The sequence below is a fragment of the Sinocyclocheilus grahami genome, unplaced genomic scaffold (assembly GCF_001515645.1).
Source record: "Sinocyclocheilus grahami isolate Dianchi unplaced genomic scaffold, SAMN03320097.WGS_v1.1 scaffold772.1, whole genome shotgun sequence".
NCBI classification, from domain to species: domain Eukaryota; kingdom Metazoa; phylum Chordata; class Actinopteri; order Cypriniformes; family Cyprinidae; genus Sinocyclocheilus; species Sinocyclocheilus grahami.
Genome location: NW_015505951.1, coordinates 1,126,354 through 1,145,745, shown reverse-complemented (window position 1 = coordinate 1,145,745; position 19,392 = coordinate 1,126,354). Strand labels below are relative to the sequence as shown.

The 19,392-nt window shown below is 36.7% G+C and overlaps 1 protein-coding gene across 1 annotated transcript in view; it reads right to left on the bottom strand.

Annotated features, from left to right (window-relative positions):
• The window catches only part of LOC107561424 (N-acetylgalactosamine-6-sulfatase-like), a 38,368-nt gene that overhangs the window by 16,598 nt on the left and 2,378 nt on the right, over nt 1-19,392 (bottom strand). Inside the window, exons 3-7 of the mRNA XM_016245867.1 lie at nt 16,776-16,946; nt 15,397-15,500; nt 11,145-11,281; nt 10,615-10,717; nt 4,776-4,897 (exon numbers count right to left, since the gene is read on the bottom strand). Of these exons, the coding sequence (XP_016101353.1) occupies nt 4,776-4,897; nt 10,615-10,717; nt 11,145-11,281; nt 15,397-15,500; nt 16,776-16,946 (637 nt within the window). The remainder of the gene's footprint in view (nt 1-4,775; nt 4,898-10,614; nt 10,718-11,144; nt 11,282-15,396; nt 15,501-16,775; nt 16,947-19,392) is intronic.

Here is a 19,392-nt window from a genome sequence, read left to right as displayed (position 1 = left end):
TCGGAAATGTAACACCCCTTACCATAATCGCGAGCTTCATCTTTCAAAATCAATGTAAAGACAGAGTCGCGTGACAGACACAGTGATGAAGCTGGTGTTTGCAGTACACAAGCCACTGTTAAGACAGCGGACTCCACTGTGATGTGACCCTGTCTCTCACTCTCACACACACACGCATGCACACACACACACACACGATGCGCAAAACTCCGCATTTGAACAGTCAATAGCAAATACTTAAACTAATAACAAAACAGTAGCTGATTCAGAAGCACCAGATTGTCATAGCAAAGTCAGAATTACCTCCTCTCCTAGGTTCACGAAACGGTCGTCCATAAAATGCATTGCTGTTCTGTTGTAAGTAATCTTAAAGATTCCTAAATGAATCTATTTTCGGAAGGCTAAATAAAGTGCTTTTGCTTTCGCCTAGAAACACACAGCGTCTCTCTGACATGGCTGCATCAACACTAACTGCGGTTACTGAAGCCACGCCTTCTTTCTTTGCGTGAACATTTGGGCGGCATTATGCAAATATTTCCACATAGTGAGGTAGATATGTTGGGGGCGTGGCTGTTTTAGGGGGGGGTGGCAGAGTCTTAACTTTGATAAAGAATATCTCTTTGGTTTTGAGACTTTAGTCTTTGCAACTTCAGGGATCTTATCTATGCCCAATCAGCTTGTAACACTCCAAAGACAAAGGAAAACTTGAAATCGCATCATATGACCCCTTTAAGCATTACAGCAAAAATTACGCTTTAAAATTATTTTAAAATATATACCAAACTTCGACAAATAACACTTTGATAATGTATAAATATAAAAGCTGACAATTCTAACCATAAAATCGAGAATTCTAACACAACATGTAGCTGCATAAAAAACACATGATAAATTCTCATATTTTCTTTGTTTCAGCTTACAGGAGTTTAGATTTTTAGACAGCTAGTCATTTGATCTCAACATGATGGAAGACCTGATGTAGAGAAAAACAGCTTTTCTAAGATACTGATATGTCTTCATCTGATGCGCGTGTTTTTCAAAAGCACAGAAAAAGCACATTCAAAATGACATTTTCTTTAAATGTATAACTTTTTTGAGGTGGACAAAATAGGTAGTTTACCTTTAAAAATAGTTCACTGTGTCTTTTGATTTTGTATCTATCAAATTCCAAAAAAAAAAAAAAAAAAAAAAAAAAAAATCAAAATCATCAAATGAGATGAAATACATTTAATTTAATTAACTGGATTATCTCGTTTCTTCACGTATACTAAGTGTGTAGTGTGAGGCTTGTTGGGGACAGTGGGGATGTGCTGTCAGTCTGCCGCTGGACTGGAGGTATGTGCATAGACAGGCTCTACATCATCTTAAGTGGCTCTTTAGGTGTAGACAGAGATTAATGAGCGCCGACCGCTCCAGCTGGGTGCACAGAAGAGCAGACGGTCAGCAGCCTGACACAGATTCACAGGGGACGAGGAACGAGTGAAAGAATGGAAGAATGAGGAGGGGTTGGTGTTTGGATCTGGACCGTTCTGACCTATTCGAAAACATTCACTGTAAACTGGAAAGATAAGGAGGATGAAGATGGTCAAACTAACAGCTCTCTCCTTTCCAGCGCTCAACACAGCTATTGATTTCTTTTTTTTGGATGAATCTTTCTTTTTTCACAGTTAGTGCTTGAAACCAGCAGAGCAGGGAAGAGGCAGAAGATGAAAAACAACATTAATTACTCTGTCTCTCTTCAAGAAAGTGGAGGGATATAAAAAAAAAACAACAACAGCGTGATGGAAGAGAATCTACTACTATTTAACGAGAAAGAGAGTGAAAAAGAGGCATCATGAAAGACATTTGTGACCCTGGACCACAAAACCAGTCCTAAGTCGCTTGGGTATATTTTTAGCCACAGCCAAAAAAAACATTGCATTGGTCAAAATTATAGATTTTTCTTTTCTGTCAAAAATCATGTTAAGTAAAGATCATGTTCCATGAAGATGTTTTGTAAATGTCCTACCGTAAATATATAAAAACTTAATTTTTGATTAGTAATATGCAACTTCATTGGGACAACTTTAAAGGCGATTTTCTCAGTATTTTGATTTTTTGCACCCTCAGATTCCAGATTTTCAAATAGTTGTATCTCAGCCAAATGCACACACACACACACACACACACACATTACAATGGTTACTATTACGTTTACTATTTAATATGAAGCAATTATACAGGTGAACTAAATTAAATTTTTGACGTATTCTATTCTATTCCATTCTATTATAATTATTGTGTTATATAATGTTATTTTTTTCCAAATGCTTGAGAGTCATGCAGTCTGAACACAAGAGCAACCGAATTACACAGGGCTTCCTTAAGACAGATTAGTTGATTTGTTGTTCATCAAATTGATTTTGAAAATATTTAATTTTGCAGTGCTTGTCGACATACAATGAAGGAGTAATGTGTAAGTCGTGTTTGGCAGGTGTGGAAAAATTTGAATCCGGGTCAATTTGAAATCAAGGGAGAAGAGTGAATTTGATTCCTGAAAGCTGGACCCACCAATCTGAAGCACCTCAGAGTGCAATGCAGCAAAAGTAAAAAAAAAAAAAAAGAAAAGTTTTTTTTTGTCACATGTGAAGCATCGCTTTTAGAAACCCTTGCGACTTTCCTCTGTGTCTTGCAATGCAGCATCTCTGTTGAAAGCAATGGATTTGCAGCTCTCTCTGATCTTTAAAGTAGGCCCCCCAAAACATTCAGTGAATAACAAAGACAGCGATATGTGTGTGTGTGTGGGTTTGCGCACTGGAAAGAGAGAAAAAGACAGAGACAGAGAGAAGGATAAGGACAGATGAAGACAGAAAGATAAAGAATGAGAGTGGGAAAGATGGCTTGAGGGGGCAAAGGCTAATCTTACTGAAGAAATAAACAGCAACAAATCAAAATAAAGGCAGGTCATGTCAGCGCAGAAAAAACATGCTGATGTTGTAAATGAAAACTCTGTTCTCAATACTTTACACAATAAAGACACAATAAATAGGTTACAATACTGAAATTACAATAAATATCAGTAAATAATAATAATAAATATATTATTGCTATTATTATTACAATTGGTCTGAATTCCCCAATTGGAGACACAATTACAGGGCTTATTTTTAGGTTTTTGGGAGGTTTTATGGGGTATTTTTAGCTTTTGTAAGCTCACAATACATTATGCATATACAAATCATTTGTAAATTAATATACTTTTTTCACAATTTTGAAACTGAATCTGATTTGATTCACAAAGTTTGATATAAGAGGTCTGCTAACACATTTACAGTAAGAATGGATGGCATTTGTGTTATAAACTCAAAATTCAAAGGAAAAGGTCACACAATGCCATGAATAATTACAAGCCTGCAGATTTCATAGGATAAAGCGTAGTCTCATGAATGAGACACTGCTGATGTCGACAAACACTACAGTTTAAGAATACACATTGACTAAAAAAATCAAGCTCGGTAGCTCTCAAACAGTCACTGTTATCCCTGTTATCGCTACCTAAGAGTGGATCGGTCCACTCCATGCCACCCATCTGGACACGCCATTAACTCTAGACCCAAGTATTAAAAACAAAGGGGAAAAGCTTTTATTTAGTTTTTCTAGTTAATTTTTGGGAATTAGTTTTAGATCTTTGTTTCAGTTTACTTAACTATAATAACTTTGCCTTGGAAATGCCATTGAACAATTGCTGACCCACCAATCAGTTTGATCTTCCTCACATACATTTACATCTGATCAGTCTGTGTTTTCCCTAGAGAGTTGATGTCTTTTGTGTTTCCATCATAACTATTCTATCTTGCCATTTTAACTTCTAGTCAACAGCCGATGAATACAGATAGTCATCTTCAGCTCACAAAGAGTCGCATTTGATAAACCCTCTACAGACTGCACGATCAATCAGCAGCTGTGCCTCACTATCGACCCCAAATATCCAGAACCTCGTCCCTCCTGATGTACACAGAGCTGTGCAGAGCCGAGACGGACGAACATGTCACAGACCGTGGACTCATTCTAGCTTCGTGTCCATGTAGTTTCAATGCTTCATTACAGTTTGAATCGGATGGCTGATTCAGTGGAATCAGTGGTTTCGTTCTTGTTTATACAATTCGCCAGCAATAAGGTTTATGATGCGACGATACGGCCCCTATCAATACACCTGTGCACTACAGTAGGATTAGAATAATAAAGTGGAAAGCTAATTTAATTTCCTACAGAAAATCAAGTGCAGACCAAGAACTTGAAAGAGAATTAACATCTCTAGGCAACTAAGAATTCCATTTGTTTTCAATTTAGGGAATAACAATGCAATAACTAAACGGTTCTCGATGATTCACTGCCTCTCAGTTTTTCAATACTGGCATAAAGGCACAAATCTTTTGCAAAAAACATGCAAAACATGCCCTTTTCAAAGGATGTGGAAGCTTGATATTTGCTCAAGGGTTCTCGGTTTGGAATTGACAGCAAGAAGAGGGCAACAATTTGCATGTTAGTCACGATACCAAAATATTTAAATGTAATTTAACGATTTTTGCATACCACATGGCACTTACCTGTATCTGTAATGTTTTATATTGCTTATTATGAATACAATTGAAGTTAAATTAATTTTTTCAGAATCATTAGACATTTTTTTTTCTTCACAGGGGCTATTTGACATAAAAACTGAATTGCTTATGGTACTGAATTCATATTGAATAGTGTGGTTCTTGACATCTGGTGTCCAATTATTAACCCCTTACCTGATTGGGTATCTCTCCCCAGGGTCCTGTCCCAAGTGGAAGATGAGTGGTTGCATGGTGTGTTCCTCTTGCGTGTGTGTGGTAACACCAGGAACCTCCTGACCAGGACAGAAGTTTATACCCTGTTTGGAAAACAAGGTGAGAACATTGATCTACCTCCTTAAACAACCACCTGACTGAACTCACGACTTACTAGAGATGAATAAACAGCTGAAACTGACCAAATTCATTTAAGAGGATGAGATGAGTAACATTAGTAGGCGACTATTCAAAACACTCATAGAGTCAATGTTTTGTAAATGAATGCTGTATGTTATGTAAATTACGACTAATATGAGAATGGGTCAATGTTTGGCTGGTTAGCAGCATGGTCCAGTTAGTCCCTGCTGGTAGATGTAACAACACCTTGTGGGAGCAAAAACATTTTCTCATTTAACAACTATTCAAAGTAAGTGCATTCTGATTAAATAAACTATTTTGAAACTATTTGACAAATTGCATGAATTTCATTGAGTGTCTCAACCAGAGGTCTGCAGCTAAAAATGTTGATTTTGTTTATTTACTAAGCAATCCACTTTTTTGTATAGAGAGTCAAAATGAAATTTTCACTTGAAATTTAACTGCTCACCCGATTTAAATGTATGATTATTTATCAATAGATCTGTGGCTATCTTCATACAGAACAAGCAGAACTGAAGTCACATTATCCACAAGAAGACAGTCCCAAAGCATCAGCTAGTGGCAGAACTGACTGATTAGTCTACTAGCTGCTATAACTTCTACAAACCATCATTACATTCATCAAAGCCTTAACAAGCACAGCAAATAAGATTACAGAAGCGTTGGGGTATGTGTGTGTGTGTGTGTTTTCAGTAGCTAGAGGCTATTGTGAATCCTGTCTGCCAGAAAGACTGCAGGGCTTTATTTGTGTGTGTTGTGCCCTGTGGGAACTGGGAAGTAAGACAGGTTCCTTCCAAATGAGCATTGTTTTAATATTGTGGTGTTCTTCACAAGAGCATATGTTTGGGGGGTCATTTATAAGGCGATTGTGAATACATAAAAGACTGTGTTGTGTCACCCAGGGACTGGGTAGCAAGCTGTGGCACACACACACACGCTTCATGGCAGCACATGGTCCCCTATGATCTGGCCTGCAACTTGCTCTCTGTCTTTTGAAGCAGTCTGTGTGCACTAATCTTACAGGCATGAAACAGTCCAAATCCCACAAGGTTTGGAGAGAGTGCTTCAGCCTGCGCCCAAGGAGCAAAGGCAACAGCGTTTCTCTATTAATAATGCAGCGCGGGCGGCTCTGTGCCGCTGAAAAACGAGAGCAGGTTAGCATGGTGAAAGAAACAGCAAGGCGGGCAAGTGGATCACCTGTGAAAAATGTGCACGAACATCAAATAACTTGGATTTGTTGATGCTCAAAAAAAACTTTCTTAAACATATTCTGGATTAAAGCCAGCATGAAATGGCATTCACAACCAATTTAACTTCCGTAATGTGAATTCCCAAGTGAGACCGGATATTCAATGAAAAAAAAAAAGGGAAACAGAAATCTCAGAGTAAAGAATCATGGAAATTGATGAAATTGTTCAACTCTCAAACTCTGTCCCACACAAAAAGTGATGCTTTGGTTTCTTTAGAATTTGTTTTGTATTGTAATATTAACAGCTTGTTTACTGAACTGTTCATTAACAACATTTGTTCTACTACCAATTATGCTGTCACACTTTTGATTGTGTGATATTTCCTAAACATACTAGCCAAGTGTTTTTGTGAATTTTTTGACTAGGGTACTTGACTGGGCACTACAAACAATACAATGTAATGTAATGTAACGTAACGTAATTTCACATTACATTTATGTATGTCTTGTAAGGATGAAAGAAGTGCAAATGTTATGCAATGCAATATTAAAAATGCACATATGTGAGGTTAGTCAAATGAAAATCAGTCTAATTATAACTAGTTAATCATATGTGTGCTTAAAAATACATATCCCAAAACGTAATAAACAAAACAAATATTATGGATTATCGTTTAGCACATTGTGAGGCACAAATTTTAGTTTTGGGGGTTCTTTCTGTGCAGTTACAAAAACAAAATCCTGTAAGAAACACTGGTATGTTGCTTTAAGTTTGTTGTTCAGCACTTCAAGGGTTCAGTTGCTGGTCCCCATTGACTTCCATAGTATGGAAAGAAAAATAAAACACTATGCAAGTCAATGAGGAACAACTAAAGTTGAACTATCCCTATAAGTTTTCTTTTCCTTTTTTTTTCCCCACTACTGTCAACTGATGAAGTTTCGATTACTTTCCACGGTCACCTTTGGCTTGCACAGTTGGTGTTAAAAACACAATTAATATTCAGTAATATTATCAATTTAACTGCACAGACACTATCGCTTGAGAACAAAATTTGAAATGGATTGAGCTGGATAATAACACTAACTTTGCAACACTGACACAGTTGTTAAACTGAATTTAATCAATATTGAACTGGCTTCAGCTGAATAATGACACTACTGTCTTCTAGAGCTGCTTACAGCTGAATTGTACTTGTTTCATAATTGATGAACTTTGCAACATTGACAGTTATTGAACTGAATTAGCATTTATGCATTTAGCAAAGCATCCGAAGCAACTTATAAAAGAGGAAAAGCAGTTTGTCAAAGGGCCAACAATATTCATAGTACACTGCCTGTACTCAATGTAGTACATGAAACAACACTGAATTGAATTGAGCTGAATAATGATACTATTGTCTTCTGTTGAGCTGTTTTACTGCTGAAATTAAATTACTTTCATAATTGATGAATTTTTCAACTTTAATATTATTTTCCTGTTTATTAATGTGAAGCTTTGAAACTGCATTTGCAATCTGCATTGTATAAAGTACTATATAAATAAATGTGACTTCAAACCATGTAAAACCATGACCCTTGGCTGCCAAAAAACAACAGATTCTCCCAAAGCCCAGGCGTTAATCAATGCTCAGATTTCTAATGGTTAAGAACAGTGAAACTGGTGAAAGGTGTAATTTAAGAGAAGAATTCTCAGGTATCTTCATATTGTTGCTCAAAAGTGTGGCGCAGAGGATCATCGGATGCAAAGCACTTACACTGTGAAATTTCTCATTTCACACCTCGCTGATCCGCACAGGTTTCAAGAGGAATTCACCCAAGTGACCGATACTATTAAGCCATCATTTCAACCGAGTTTAACAGGAAACAAACCAAAGGGTGAAAAAGCCTTGTTTTCAGAGTAGTGCAGTATGGATCACTGCCTAAATCTGTGCAAAAAGTTGATCGCCTAATCTCTGATGGCACCCACAATCATTCAAATCAATTTCAGTGCTGTGAGCTTAAAAACGATGGGTAAATTGATGTGCCAAAAACGCATCTGAATTTGTGTGTAACTCTACAGCAGCAGGTGAAACCTCCCGAAAATACATTAACCATCAGGACTAGACTCCAGCTTCCAATCCTCTCCGTCCTCGGCGTGAGAGGCGAGCTCAAACAATCGATTGGCAGCTCACAAGCAATCAGCCACCATTATTTGTGAAGTTACACTCCAGTTCACATGAGCTGATAAAGGGGGCTGCTATTGATTCAGCGGCCATCCAGGAGAGAGCAATTTAAGCAACCGATGGGGCATAAAACAAACCCTCGCGTTCGGAGAAGAAGCCCGTGGCCCAGGCTGACGGCGGACAGGGGTTGCGTGTATGTGTGTTGTGTGATTTTAATGGGAAACGGAGCGTGTGTAGTGGGTATGAGAGACAGACAGACGTGTCCCCGAGGGCTTGACAGAACGCAACTCACAGCATGAGGGATGCTGCTGGAATAGCGCGCTAATAGATGAAGCGTGTTTGCAGAAGTGGTCCCGCTCCATTAGCTCCATTAATATTCATTACTGCCTGATCTTCAAGTCTATTTGATAAGGCATTGTTTTTTTCAGATAACATTAACGTGCTAATGTGCATTTTGGAATGCAATTACTGCATCAAGAGGCAAGAAATCAGGGGAACATGAGACAATATCTAGATTATAACATTTTTCAAAGAAAATGTGAATGGTTGTACAAATGCTGCCACCATGATGCTAAGGTGTTTGAGTTGTTGCTGGGGTGTTTTGGATAGGTTTTAGGTGGTTGCAAGTTTTTGTTGGCAGCTCACAAGCAATCAGCCACCATTATTTGTGAAGTTACACTCCAGTTCACATGAGCTGATAAAGGGGGCTGCTATTGATTCAGCGGCCATCCAGGAGAGAGCAATTTAAGCAACCGATGGGGCATAAAACAAACCCTCGCGTTCGGAGAAGAAGCCCGTGGCCCAGGCTGACGGCGGACAGGGGTTGCGTGTATGTGTGTTGTGTGATTTTAATGGGAAACGGAGCGTGTGTAGTGGGTATGAGAGACAGACAGACGTGTCCCCGAGGGCTTGACAGAACGCAACTCACAGCATGAGGGATGCTGCTGGAATAGCGCGCTAATAGATGAAGCGTGTTTGCAGAAGTGGTCCCGCTCCATTAGCTCCATTAATATTCATTACTGCCTGATCTTCAAGTCTATTTGATAAGGCATTGTTTTTTTCAGATAACATTAACGTGCTAATGTGCATTTTGGAATGCAATTACTGCATCAAGAGGCAAGAAATCAGGGGAACATGAGACAATATCTAGATTATAACATTTTTCAAAGAAAATGTGAATGGTTGTACAAATGCTGCCACCATGATGCTAAGGTGTTTGAGTTGTTGCTGGGGTGTTTTGGATAGGTTTTAGGTGGTTGCAAGTTAAAAAGTATTTCATTGTAAATCAATGGGATATTTTAGCCCGCTTAAATGTTGATCAATCAACTGAAAAGCCAGACAAATTAAGGCGTCATTCACATCTATAGTACAAACAGCACCAGATGAGGTTTTAAAAATCCCTTATAGATATATATATCTGTACAATATCTATTATTTGGGCAATATTAAAGATTTTGTAATTTACTGTATTGGTTGATACATGATACATTAGATATCTAAAAGGATAGTCCACCCAAAAATGTAAATTATATCATCATTTATGCATCCTTATGTCGTTCCAAACCTGTATTACTGACTTTCTTTTGTGAAATATATAAGCACATATTTGGAAGAATGTTACCACTGACTTCCATTGTATAGAGAGAGAAAAAAAACGTTTCACAGAAGAAAAAGTGTCATACAATCACACACCATATACAGGGTGAGAGTAATTTATGAAAATTTCATTTTGGGGTGAACTATCCCTTTAACTGTCCATGGTTACATCTGCTATATTTATATTACTTTTACAATGATATAATGCTCATTGCCAATTCATTTTTTAAAACACCAATAATTTAATCATGCTGTTAAATGTAGTCTTCAGCAATTCTGAAAACATAAATTTTTCATATTGAACACTGTAATGTTGTGATGCCTAAATTCAATTCTAGCACTTAAAGTTATTGATTTTAAGTGTTTTTATTCTTGGCATTTCCATTTATTTAGACAAATTTGTATCAAATTTAAATATACACAATTTACTGGTTATTGGCCATTACATTAAAATAATGTTCTTATTGGTATTAGCCAAAATTGGTGCATCCTTAACCTTTAACCCTAACTATGAGCAACAGTAGTAGTGATGTTTTTTTTTCTCTGGCTAGTTTTTCGTTCCCTGCCACTGTCAACTCTGGCTTGCTCACTGGGGGATTAAAGCACTATGTGACTGTTTAAACTACTTAGAGGTGGTCAATATGACCAAAATCTTTATCATAAAAAAGGTAATTTTGAAACAAATAGAAACTGAACATTTGCAATCACTCACCGTGTTGAATTCCTCCCATGAGTTGCTCCAAGTCCAATAGTGCACCTTGTATTGCCCGATCCGCACTGCCATCATCTGGTTGCCACGATAATAGAAGATGGGTCTGTTGGGTATGAAATGAGAATCTTGTGATGATAAGTCATTCCAGTTGCCAATACTGCCCACCATGTCTCATCCCATTTTGACAATGTGTTCAGTAAAACACCTTTTGCAAAAGGATGGTCCCTTTCTCAAAGCCTCCAGGTAGTGGCTTTAACAGGAGACCTTAACTTCTCTCAAAATCACTCTTTTACCCAGAAGAACACCTACAGAAACTATATACTAGCAGCAAAGTAATGGTCAGTCAAATCATCTTTGGAGCTGGACTGAGACAGTAATGGCCACATCATATTTGTAGTGTAAGGGCATTAAACAACAGAGGACATTCTGGCAAGAGATATTTTAGGAATCAGTCTCGACTGACCACCAACCCACCCACAATAATAAAAATCAAATGTGAATGAAAGTCACACTTGCTTTGAGGTGGTTACCTGTCAAGCAGTGAGTTGTTAATCAGGACAGGACTTAAATCGAGACCATCAATGACTCTGTCATCAGGGGGAAGAACACCAGCCACAGAAAGACTTGTGCTGAAGAGATCCATCACACTGGCCAACTGATGACTCACCTGAGGAATAAATCACTAGTATCACACACAGAACTCTTGGTTTGGGAGGAATAATAAATTGTTATTGAATGATAACAAATGATTTGGTCAAGTTGGTAAATTTTCCATTTCTATATCATACATGTCCCTTAACTATTTTAAGGCTTAATTTTGGCTTGAATTTAATGGAAAATTATTGGAGTTACAGTATTTTTTTTTCTATAAACTGGCAGATCTGGGCGCAGGGAGAAAGAGTACATATCGTTAATTTACATACACTTCCGGCATTGTAACAATAAAAACTGGTTGAAAATTAACTAATTTGTCTCTTAACCTTGTATATAGAATATGGAGTTCATTAAAAAAAAAAAAAAACACCAATTTTTTTTCAGAGGTCCAAACTTGCAAAATGCAAGAATATGCATTTTGGTGCAGTTGCTGATATTTATATGGCCAAAAGATATGATGAATTTCTGATAGCTTAATCTGAGAACGTATCTCAATGATATCATTATAACTATACAATACCAGACTATTTTGAATAAAAGGCATCTAAAGATCAGTTGTCACTCTAGATCTCTACATATGTCTTTGTAAGATGAAATTTAAAAGCTTTGTTTTATGAACAAAGTTCTGTACTTTTTATTGTGGGGAGCAAAACATATAAAGCAATGCATACAATCATAACAGAGATGTAATAATAAACATTCCTCAAAAGCTTAATGCATCAATTTAAAATGATTTAAAAAAATAAAATTATAATAATAATAATAAACAATATATGGAAAATCAAGTTGTTTCAGTCCAGTAAGTGTTTATCTTGAAATAATACTAAAAATATTATGTTACTGTTATATTTACTTTATAAAAATCATTAAAAATGTCAAAAGACACGTGTACCACGACCTGAAGGGGGATGTTTTTAGAAAGAAACTAAAAGTCCTTTTAATAGCATAAAAAGTATAAATTATCAGTCAAAATAAAGCATACAACAGGTTTTTCAGCAAAGCTTTGATTAGGTCTACAATTTAGAGGCCTTAGAAATGTACACATCAAATATGATACAGTAGGCTTTATATAGTTAATTGGATAGGCAAGCACAATTATCCATCATAAATTATAATTAATAATCCTAATATTGGCTTATATGTCACTAGTCTAGATTCTCAAGACTGTTTAAGCTGTAATACATCAACCCATGCTGCAACCCGCAGTTATACGCAAGCACACACACACAAAATCATCTTCTTCATGCGTGAACCTTGTCAAGACGGCACAGAGCGCAACAGGCAGGGAGGCCACTTATAAGAGCAGAACCATGATGGCGCGTTTCTTCAGTTCCCGCTCTAATCTGTACTCGCAGGTTTATTATAAACCACACTAACATCTCTGTAAATGAAGAGAAAGGCAGAGAGAAAGAAGAGTTGGGACAGAGGCCGGAACACAATTGGTGGCTGACTAAATACTTTTTTGCCCCACTGTATGTATGATATGTTAATGATGAAGCGCTAATATAAGTAATAAATAAGGTAATATATTATTCTAATATGGTTATTATTTATTTTACTTGCATATATAACAGTTCTGTATAAATTATAAAACACTATGACAAGGTAATAGTGCTTACCACTGCCATCAGTGGTTCAACCGTAATGTTATGAAGCGACAAGAATACTTTTTGTACGCGAAGAAAACAAAAATAACGACTTTATTCAACAATTCGTCTCCTCTGTGTCTCTCCGCATCACCGTTGCACCATTTTGGAGAATATCCGCTGAACGCAAGCAGCGTACTCTCTTCTGTGTCAGCTACGCTGCACGGATGCGCTGTTTTCGTTCAAATCAAAGCGTAAATACACGTAGAAAACGTATCATTGTGTCGCATTGTGACACAGAAGAGCGTACGCAGTTTGCGTTCAGCAGATATTCTCCAAAATGGCGCTACGGTGATGCGGAGAGACACAGAGGAGACGAATTGTTGAATAAAGTTGTTATTTTTGTTTTCTTCACATACAAAAAGTATTCTCGTCGCTTCATAACGTTACGGTTGAACCACTGATGGACTATTCTGACGATGCCTTTCATACTTTTCTGGACCTTGACAGTGTAATTTACTTGGCAGTCAATGGGACAGTCACAAGCCTCCCGGTTTTCATCCAAAATATCTTAAATTGTGTTCCGAAGACGAACGACGCTTTTATGGGTTTGGAACGGCATGGGGGTAAGTGATTAATGACAAAATTTTCATTTTGGGGTGGAGTAACCCTTTAACCCGTTGCTTGCCAAAAAAATAATCATACATTTACATGACCATTTTGTAGAGAAATTTTTGAGATCTAATTTTTTTTCTATTTTCTTTTCCTTTTTTAAAAAAAAATCTGGGTTTTAATTTCATCAATGCTTATTATTATTATTTCAATATTTGGTTTCTTGCTAGCATTTATTTATATTATTCTTTCCCATGCGTTTGTAGAATTGTGCACATTTATTTGTGGATTTATTTCTGAAAGCAAAACTGCAAGGAAATCCTCTAAAACACAAAATAGCTATACAAAAATTTAATTCATTTCTAGATATATAAAAATTATTCATGAATTTCTGAGAAACACAATATTAATTTGTTTCTTTATTTGTGAATACATTTTTGATTCGATTTGTTTGTAAATCTGCAATAAATATATAACCCCACATCATTTAGTAAAACAAAAAGGGGCATCAATGCTTCCCAAGAGAGAAATGGACGAGAAGACACGCATATCACAAAGAGCCACACTCGAGCGGAGCAGGACAGGGCAAAATCCAGCCTGTCGCTGCAAGACAAACATTAACAGTGTGAAACACCTGCTTATCCCACTCTGGCACTGCCCATACACCTGGCACACCACACGCCTCTATCCCAGCCACATACCCCAGCACACCTCTCTGCTCTCCTCTCCCTTTCTGTTCTTTATCCGGCACGCCTGGCATATTCAGATACAGAAGCCCTCATTACAGCTCAATCCAACCTCAGCAAACACACAAACAGATTAGCCGCTTAAGACGTTCCCAATCCCCCTCTCCCTCGTCACTCCGCTGTGCTATCAGGGCCCTGCACACCCCTCAAATATGAGCCGGGGGCAGGCTTAGCGCGGCTCCCGCACTCCCTCCTCCAAAAATCCTCCACGCCACAGCCCCATGTCACAGCTGCCCCTAATACAATTAAAAGTCATTTGCAGAGCACACAGCTTCAGCGGATCAGGAAAAAAAAAGGGAGGAAAGGAGACCAGGGCTGGGAATCATAAGGAATTTCAAGAATAAATAGAAGATATTTGGTAAAGCTAGCCTTTAAAGGTAAACTTTAAAATTGAACTGCATCATGACTGTTATTTGGTTCCAATATTTTAAATAAGGAGCTGATTTTTATAAGAACCAGTTCCATTTTTAAAATATTGGTACCCAAAAAAAATGGTAGCAAAGATCTGATCAACCTTGTTAAATGTATTATACAGTTCTCTGAAATGCCTGATTCTGATTGGTCAGCCAAGACATTCCAAGGACTGTTATTCCTCATAATGACTGTTTTCAATAGTAATGCTGATTAACGGACCACTCATCTGGATGTCTGAGGCCAGCGCTTCTTTAATGTCTCTCGCATCACATTGCTCATTTACTCTGTCTTGTTTCATACAAATGCACCTGGTACCATCTTGCACTTATGGACTGTATTGAAAATAAAATCGGAGTACTTCAGTCGTACTATTATAGTGTTGGTCTTGTTGTCAGAATGATTGTTGTTGTTTTATTTGGTGCATATAAGTGGTATGTCTGTACCCTGGAATGTTCGTCTTGTTTTAAATTGTTTGTTATCTTGTCTCAAAGCCACTTACTATGAACTGCGCCACTCTTCATGGAAGCTCTGATATTGCACAATAATAACAACCGGCTGGATGGGTATTATCCCTTAATTAAAATTCAATTTGTTTTATCCACAAATATGCAAGGTGAATGTTTTTTCTTAGTTTGATTTTAGAATGGATAGAAATGTGTAAGATGCATTTTGAGATTGTGGAAAGATGGAATACGGTGAACTTGAAAGCACAATTGGGACTTCTACATTTAAGTTTGGTTTAAGTTTTAACAGCTTGGGATCATTCTCACTGTGCCAGCAGGGATCCGTCCAGGCCACCAGGCAATGGCTGGTTCCCTCATCCCGCCTTCAAACGTAGTCTCCTTCCCACAGAGGAACGGCCCGTTGCTCCCGCCTGAGGATGAAAAACGACAGAAGAGAATCTTAAACTCAAAGCCTCATCTGTGGAGTACAGTGATGGCAATTCTTCTCTAACAAATAATCTTTACAAAAGAGCCCCGTGACTCAAAGAAACTGAATAGGTGTATTGAGAGTGTAAATGAAAGATAAATTGAGAGAGCAGAAGATAGAACAGAATGCAATGGTCTTAAAATAAAAAACATTTAAAACTTGCCACAGTATTCTAAACTTAGCATTTAAAATTCACACCACCTTTCTTAAAACGACACAATGTAATGTTAAAATATATCTGACTGGCGTATGTGTCCATAGACCAACAATGAAAATAAAACTAAGAAAACTAGCACAAACATCTGAGCCGAAGCCTAGCAGTTATTGCACATAATTCAGATATATTGAAAAGCTGCACTCATGTGGGTGATGCAGGTTTGATTCAAGCTTGCACTTAGTGCTGGTTCACTAAATGCCACAGAAGACCAACGAGCTCGAACTTCCTCTAAATATTTATTAGGAATACAAACTGGAGGGTAATGAACTAAAACTAATCACACATTTAAAGCTACACTCTGTAACTTTTGGGTGTCTAGCTGTAAAAAAAAAAAAATAACATGGTTGTGCTTCGTCCCCGCACATCTACATTGATAAATGTGGTTTAAATCCTCCCTGAAAGCTCTAAAATAATTATTATGGGTTTATCCAAGTGCATACGGCTAAAGACATGGTTTGGAAGATTTTTTTTTGCACTCTGCTATTTTTTAATCAAAAAAGTTACACATCATAGCTTTAACTTAATTGAATTTATCGGTAGTGTGTGAAAGTCGCTCAGTGAAGCTCAAAGCAACACTTTATCCCTAAAAGTTAAATAATAATAAAATAAGAATAACAACAACGTTTATATGGTTATATATATTGTTAATTTTGCTGTTACAAACTTGCGAATTTATGCAACAGGCAGAGAGATAAAAATATATAAGGATCTATATTAAGAAACATCAAAAGAAAAGACTAAATTTAGCTCAAATCAATTATGTAAAAAAACATTTTTTTTAAATTACACAAATACTACAAAAAATTTACTTCAGCCTTCTCAGTCTAACAAACCTACACCATCAGCAGAGGAATTGCAAGAAATTATTTGGATAAAAAATTTGAAATAATTTCTTGCAAGTCCCCTACTGAAAAAAAAGTGTCATAAACACCCCCAAAAAACTGTGGAAGCCCTCTTTGGTGTGTTAATGTATAAGGTGGAGAAGTGTAAATGCATTCCCACTTTGATGCGGTCCAGACATCACTGCTGCCCCATTATCCGAGGTGAAGAACACCAATGTGTTGTTGTGGATTCCCAGACTGACCAGGTGAGCCAGAATCTGACCGATGCTGTCATCCAGTTCCATCACCGCATCGCCATAACTACAAGACAAATCACACAGTGTCTTCCCACCTTAATCACAGCAATCAAAGCACTAAAAAATTCACCTGTTCAGTTGCACTAACCCAGACAGCATAACAAATTCTGTCAAATTAGCCCACGTTTGAAACCTGTCCTGTGACAGATGGATGTGCTATATGGAGGAAGATAGATGTCTCAGATTGATGTGCGCTGGTTATAAAACTTTAAGATGTGGCGTGTCAGGCTGAATCCCTCCACTGCCAGCACCTGGCTAATACCCCTCAGCCTTGATCCATTCCTCTGTCAACACAAACCTCATTTAGCATTCTGAAGAAACGTATGCTTACTGAAGCCCCAGTATTCCAAAGCACTGGGCGGAATACTAAACAGTTGCAGACAAGACTACCAATGAAGCCTTCAGCCCTTATCCTCGCCTCAGAGCAGGAAAAATAGCATCTCATTAACCAATCATTTATATAATACAAAACAGCAGAGCACAATGCAGAATTTTTGACCAAAACGATAATTATGTTATGGCCGTCAAGTAACACAATGGCTGATTTTAGAAAATACATGTTTTGTCTTTTTTTTTAAGGAAAAACACGGTTATTTCATGCACTGGTCATTTTTTAGAGTTTGGGCTTTTCATGTGGTTTTTTTTATCAGATTAGTGGAAAATAAACATGCAAAATACACTTTGCACTTTATCTACTTCATCTATAGATTTCAATTAATATATATACACATTTAAAGGCCGTTTCAATCTCATGCAGACAAAAATATCCACTTCAGAACACCAATTTTTACAGTTTAATACCTATCAATTTTCTAAAGGTTATTACAGAAGAGAACAGTATGTTCGTTTGCCTGATTTTATTCCCATGTATTCCTAAAAACATGGTTACATTTTCTGTTGACAGTATTTTCTAAATGTATGAAGCGATAATATCACATCCCTTCTGAAAGACTCCAATAAGTTAATAAAATGAAAGCATTTTGAATGAATCCTGGCTTCATCCAATGTTCATATTTCTGTTCTAGAAATGAATGCAAATGAGAGCATATTTGTGACCCTGGACCACAAAACCAGTCATAAGGGTAAATTCTTCGAAATTGAGATGTATACATCATATGAAAGCTGAATAAAGAAGTTTTCCATTGATGTATGGCTTGTTATGATAGGACAATATTTGGCCGAGATACAACTATTTGAAAATCTGGAATATGAGGGAGCAAAAAAATCTAAATACTGAGAAAATCAACTTTAAAGTCCAAATGAAGTTCTTAGCAATGCATATTACTAATCAAAAATTAAGTTTTGATATATTTGCAGTAGGAAATTTACAAAATATCTACAGGGAACATGATCTTTACTTAATATCCTAATGATTTTTGGTATAAAAGAAAAATCAATAATTTTGACCCATACAATGTACTTTTGGCTATTGCTACAAATATACCCCAGCGACTTAAGACTGGTTTTGTGGTCCAAGAACGGTCATATTTAATTAGATAATGCCAATCAAAGTCAACTTAAGAAGTATGGTGATATCAGTTACATTTTCTACCCTATTTAGCTGGGGTACTTTGCCTTAGAGCATCTAGATTTTTACATGTGAAATTACACAATAAACATTTTTTTTATGTATATTATACAACAGTAAGTTCCAATCCTCAAATTTGTTTGGCTGAGTGGTGTTCCAAAAATGCTGAAATACAGAATTGTATTATATCACTCCGCTTGAATACGTTTGTGATGAGGTTGTCAGTCTGTGCATTAGTGGTGTGATTTGTAATATTTGGAGCAACAGCACTTATATGACATTAAGTAGAAAACATGGATTTCTGTTGTTCAGGACTTTTGAAAGCTGGTGCAGAAAGAATGAACCACTTTGAATTAGAAAAACAAAAAGTGTCAATACAGTATGCTATCTGCTTCCAAATAAGACAAGAAAATACACCAATATTTAAAACAACAACAATAATAATATTAGGAAATACCAGCACAGTCACTGACTGAGCATGACATTTATTAGATGTTGCTAAGTCCTAGATGCTTCAAAAAAATTAATAGTTTTGTATGATAAAAACCTGCTATTTGGTTAACGTAATTTACCTTACTATTTATGGTGAAAATTTGTAATAGATCTAATTGGACATCATGTAATTTTTTGAAAATTATTTGAAAATTGACATTCCCTAATTCACCTATGTGACAACTCATATTTGATGGTTTTTCATTGTTTCTTCTTATTTTTTTTGTTATCCGTTAGGGTTTTATGATACATCTTATGTTTTCAAATGCATGTTTACTAGTTCTGGCAACCACAGAATGGTTGTTCTGAGTGACTAGGAGATAAAAATGAAACATTTCAAAAGGACATATGGCCTATGCAATATATATATATATTTTTTAATTATTAAATGATGCATAACTTTTTGTATTTTTGTATTAAAAATAAAAATGTTTAAATAGAAAATGCCATTATAGGTATTT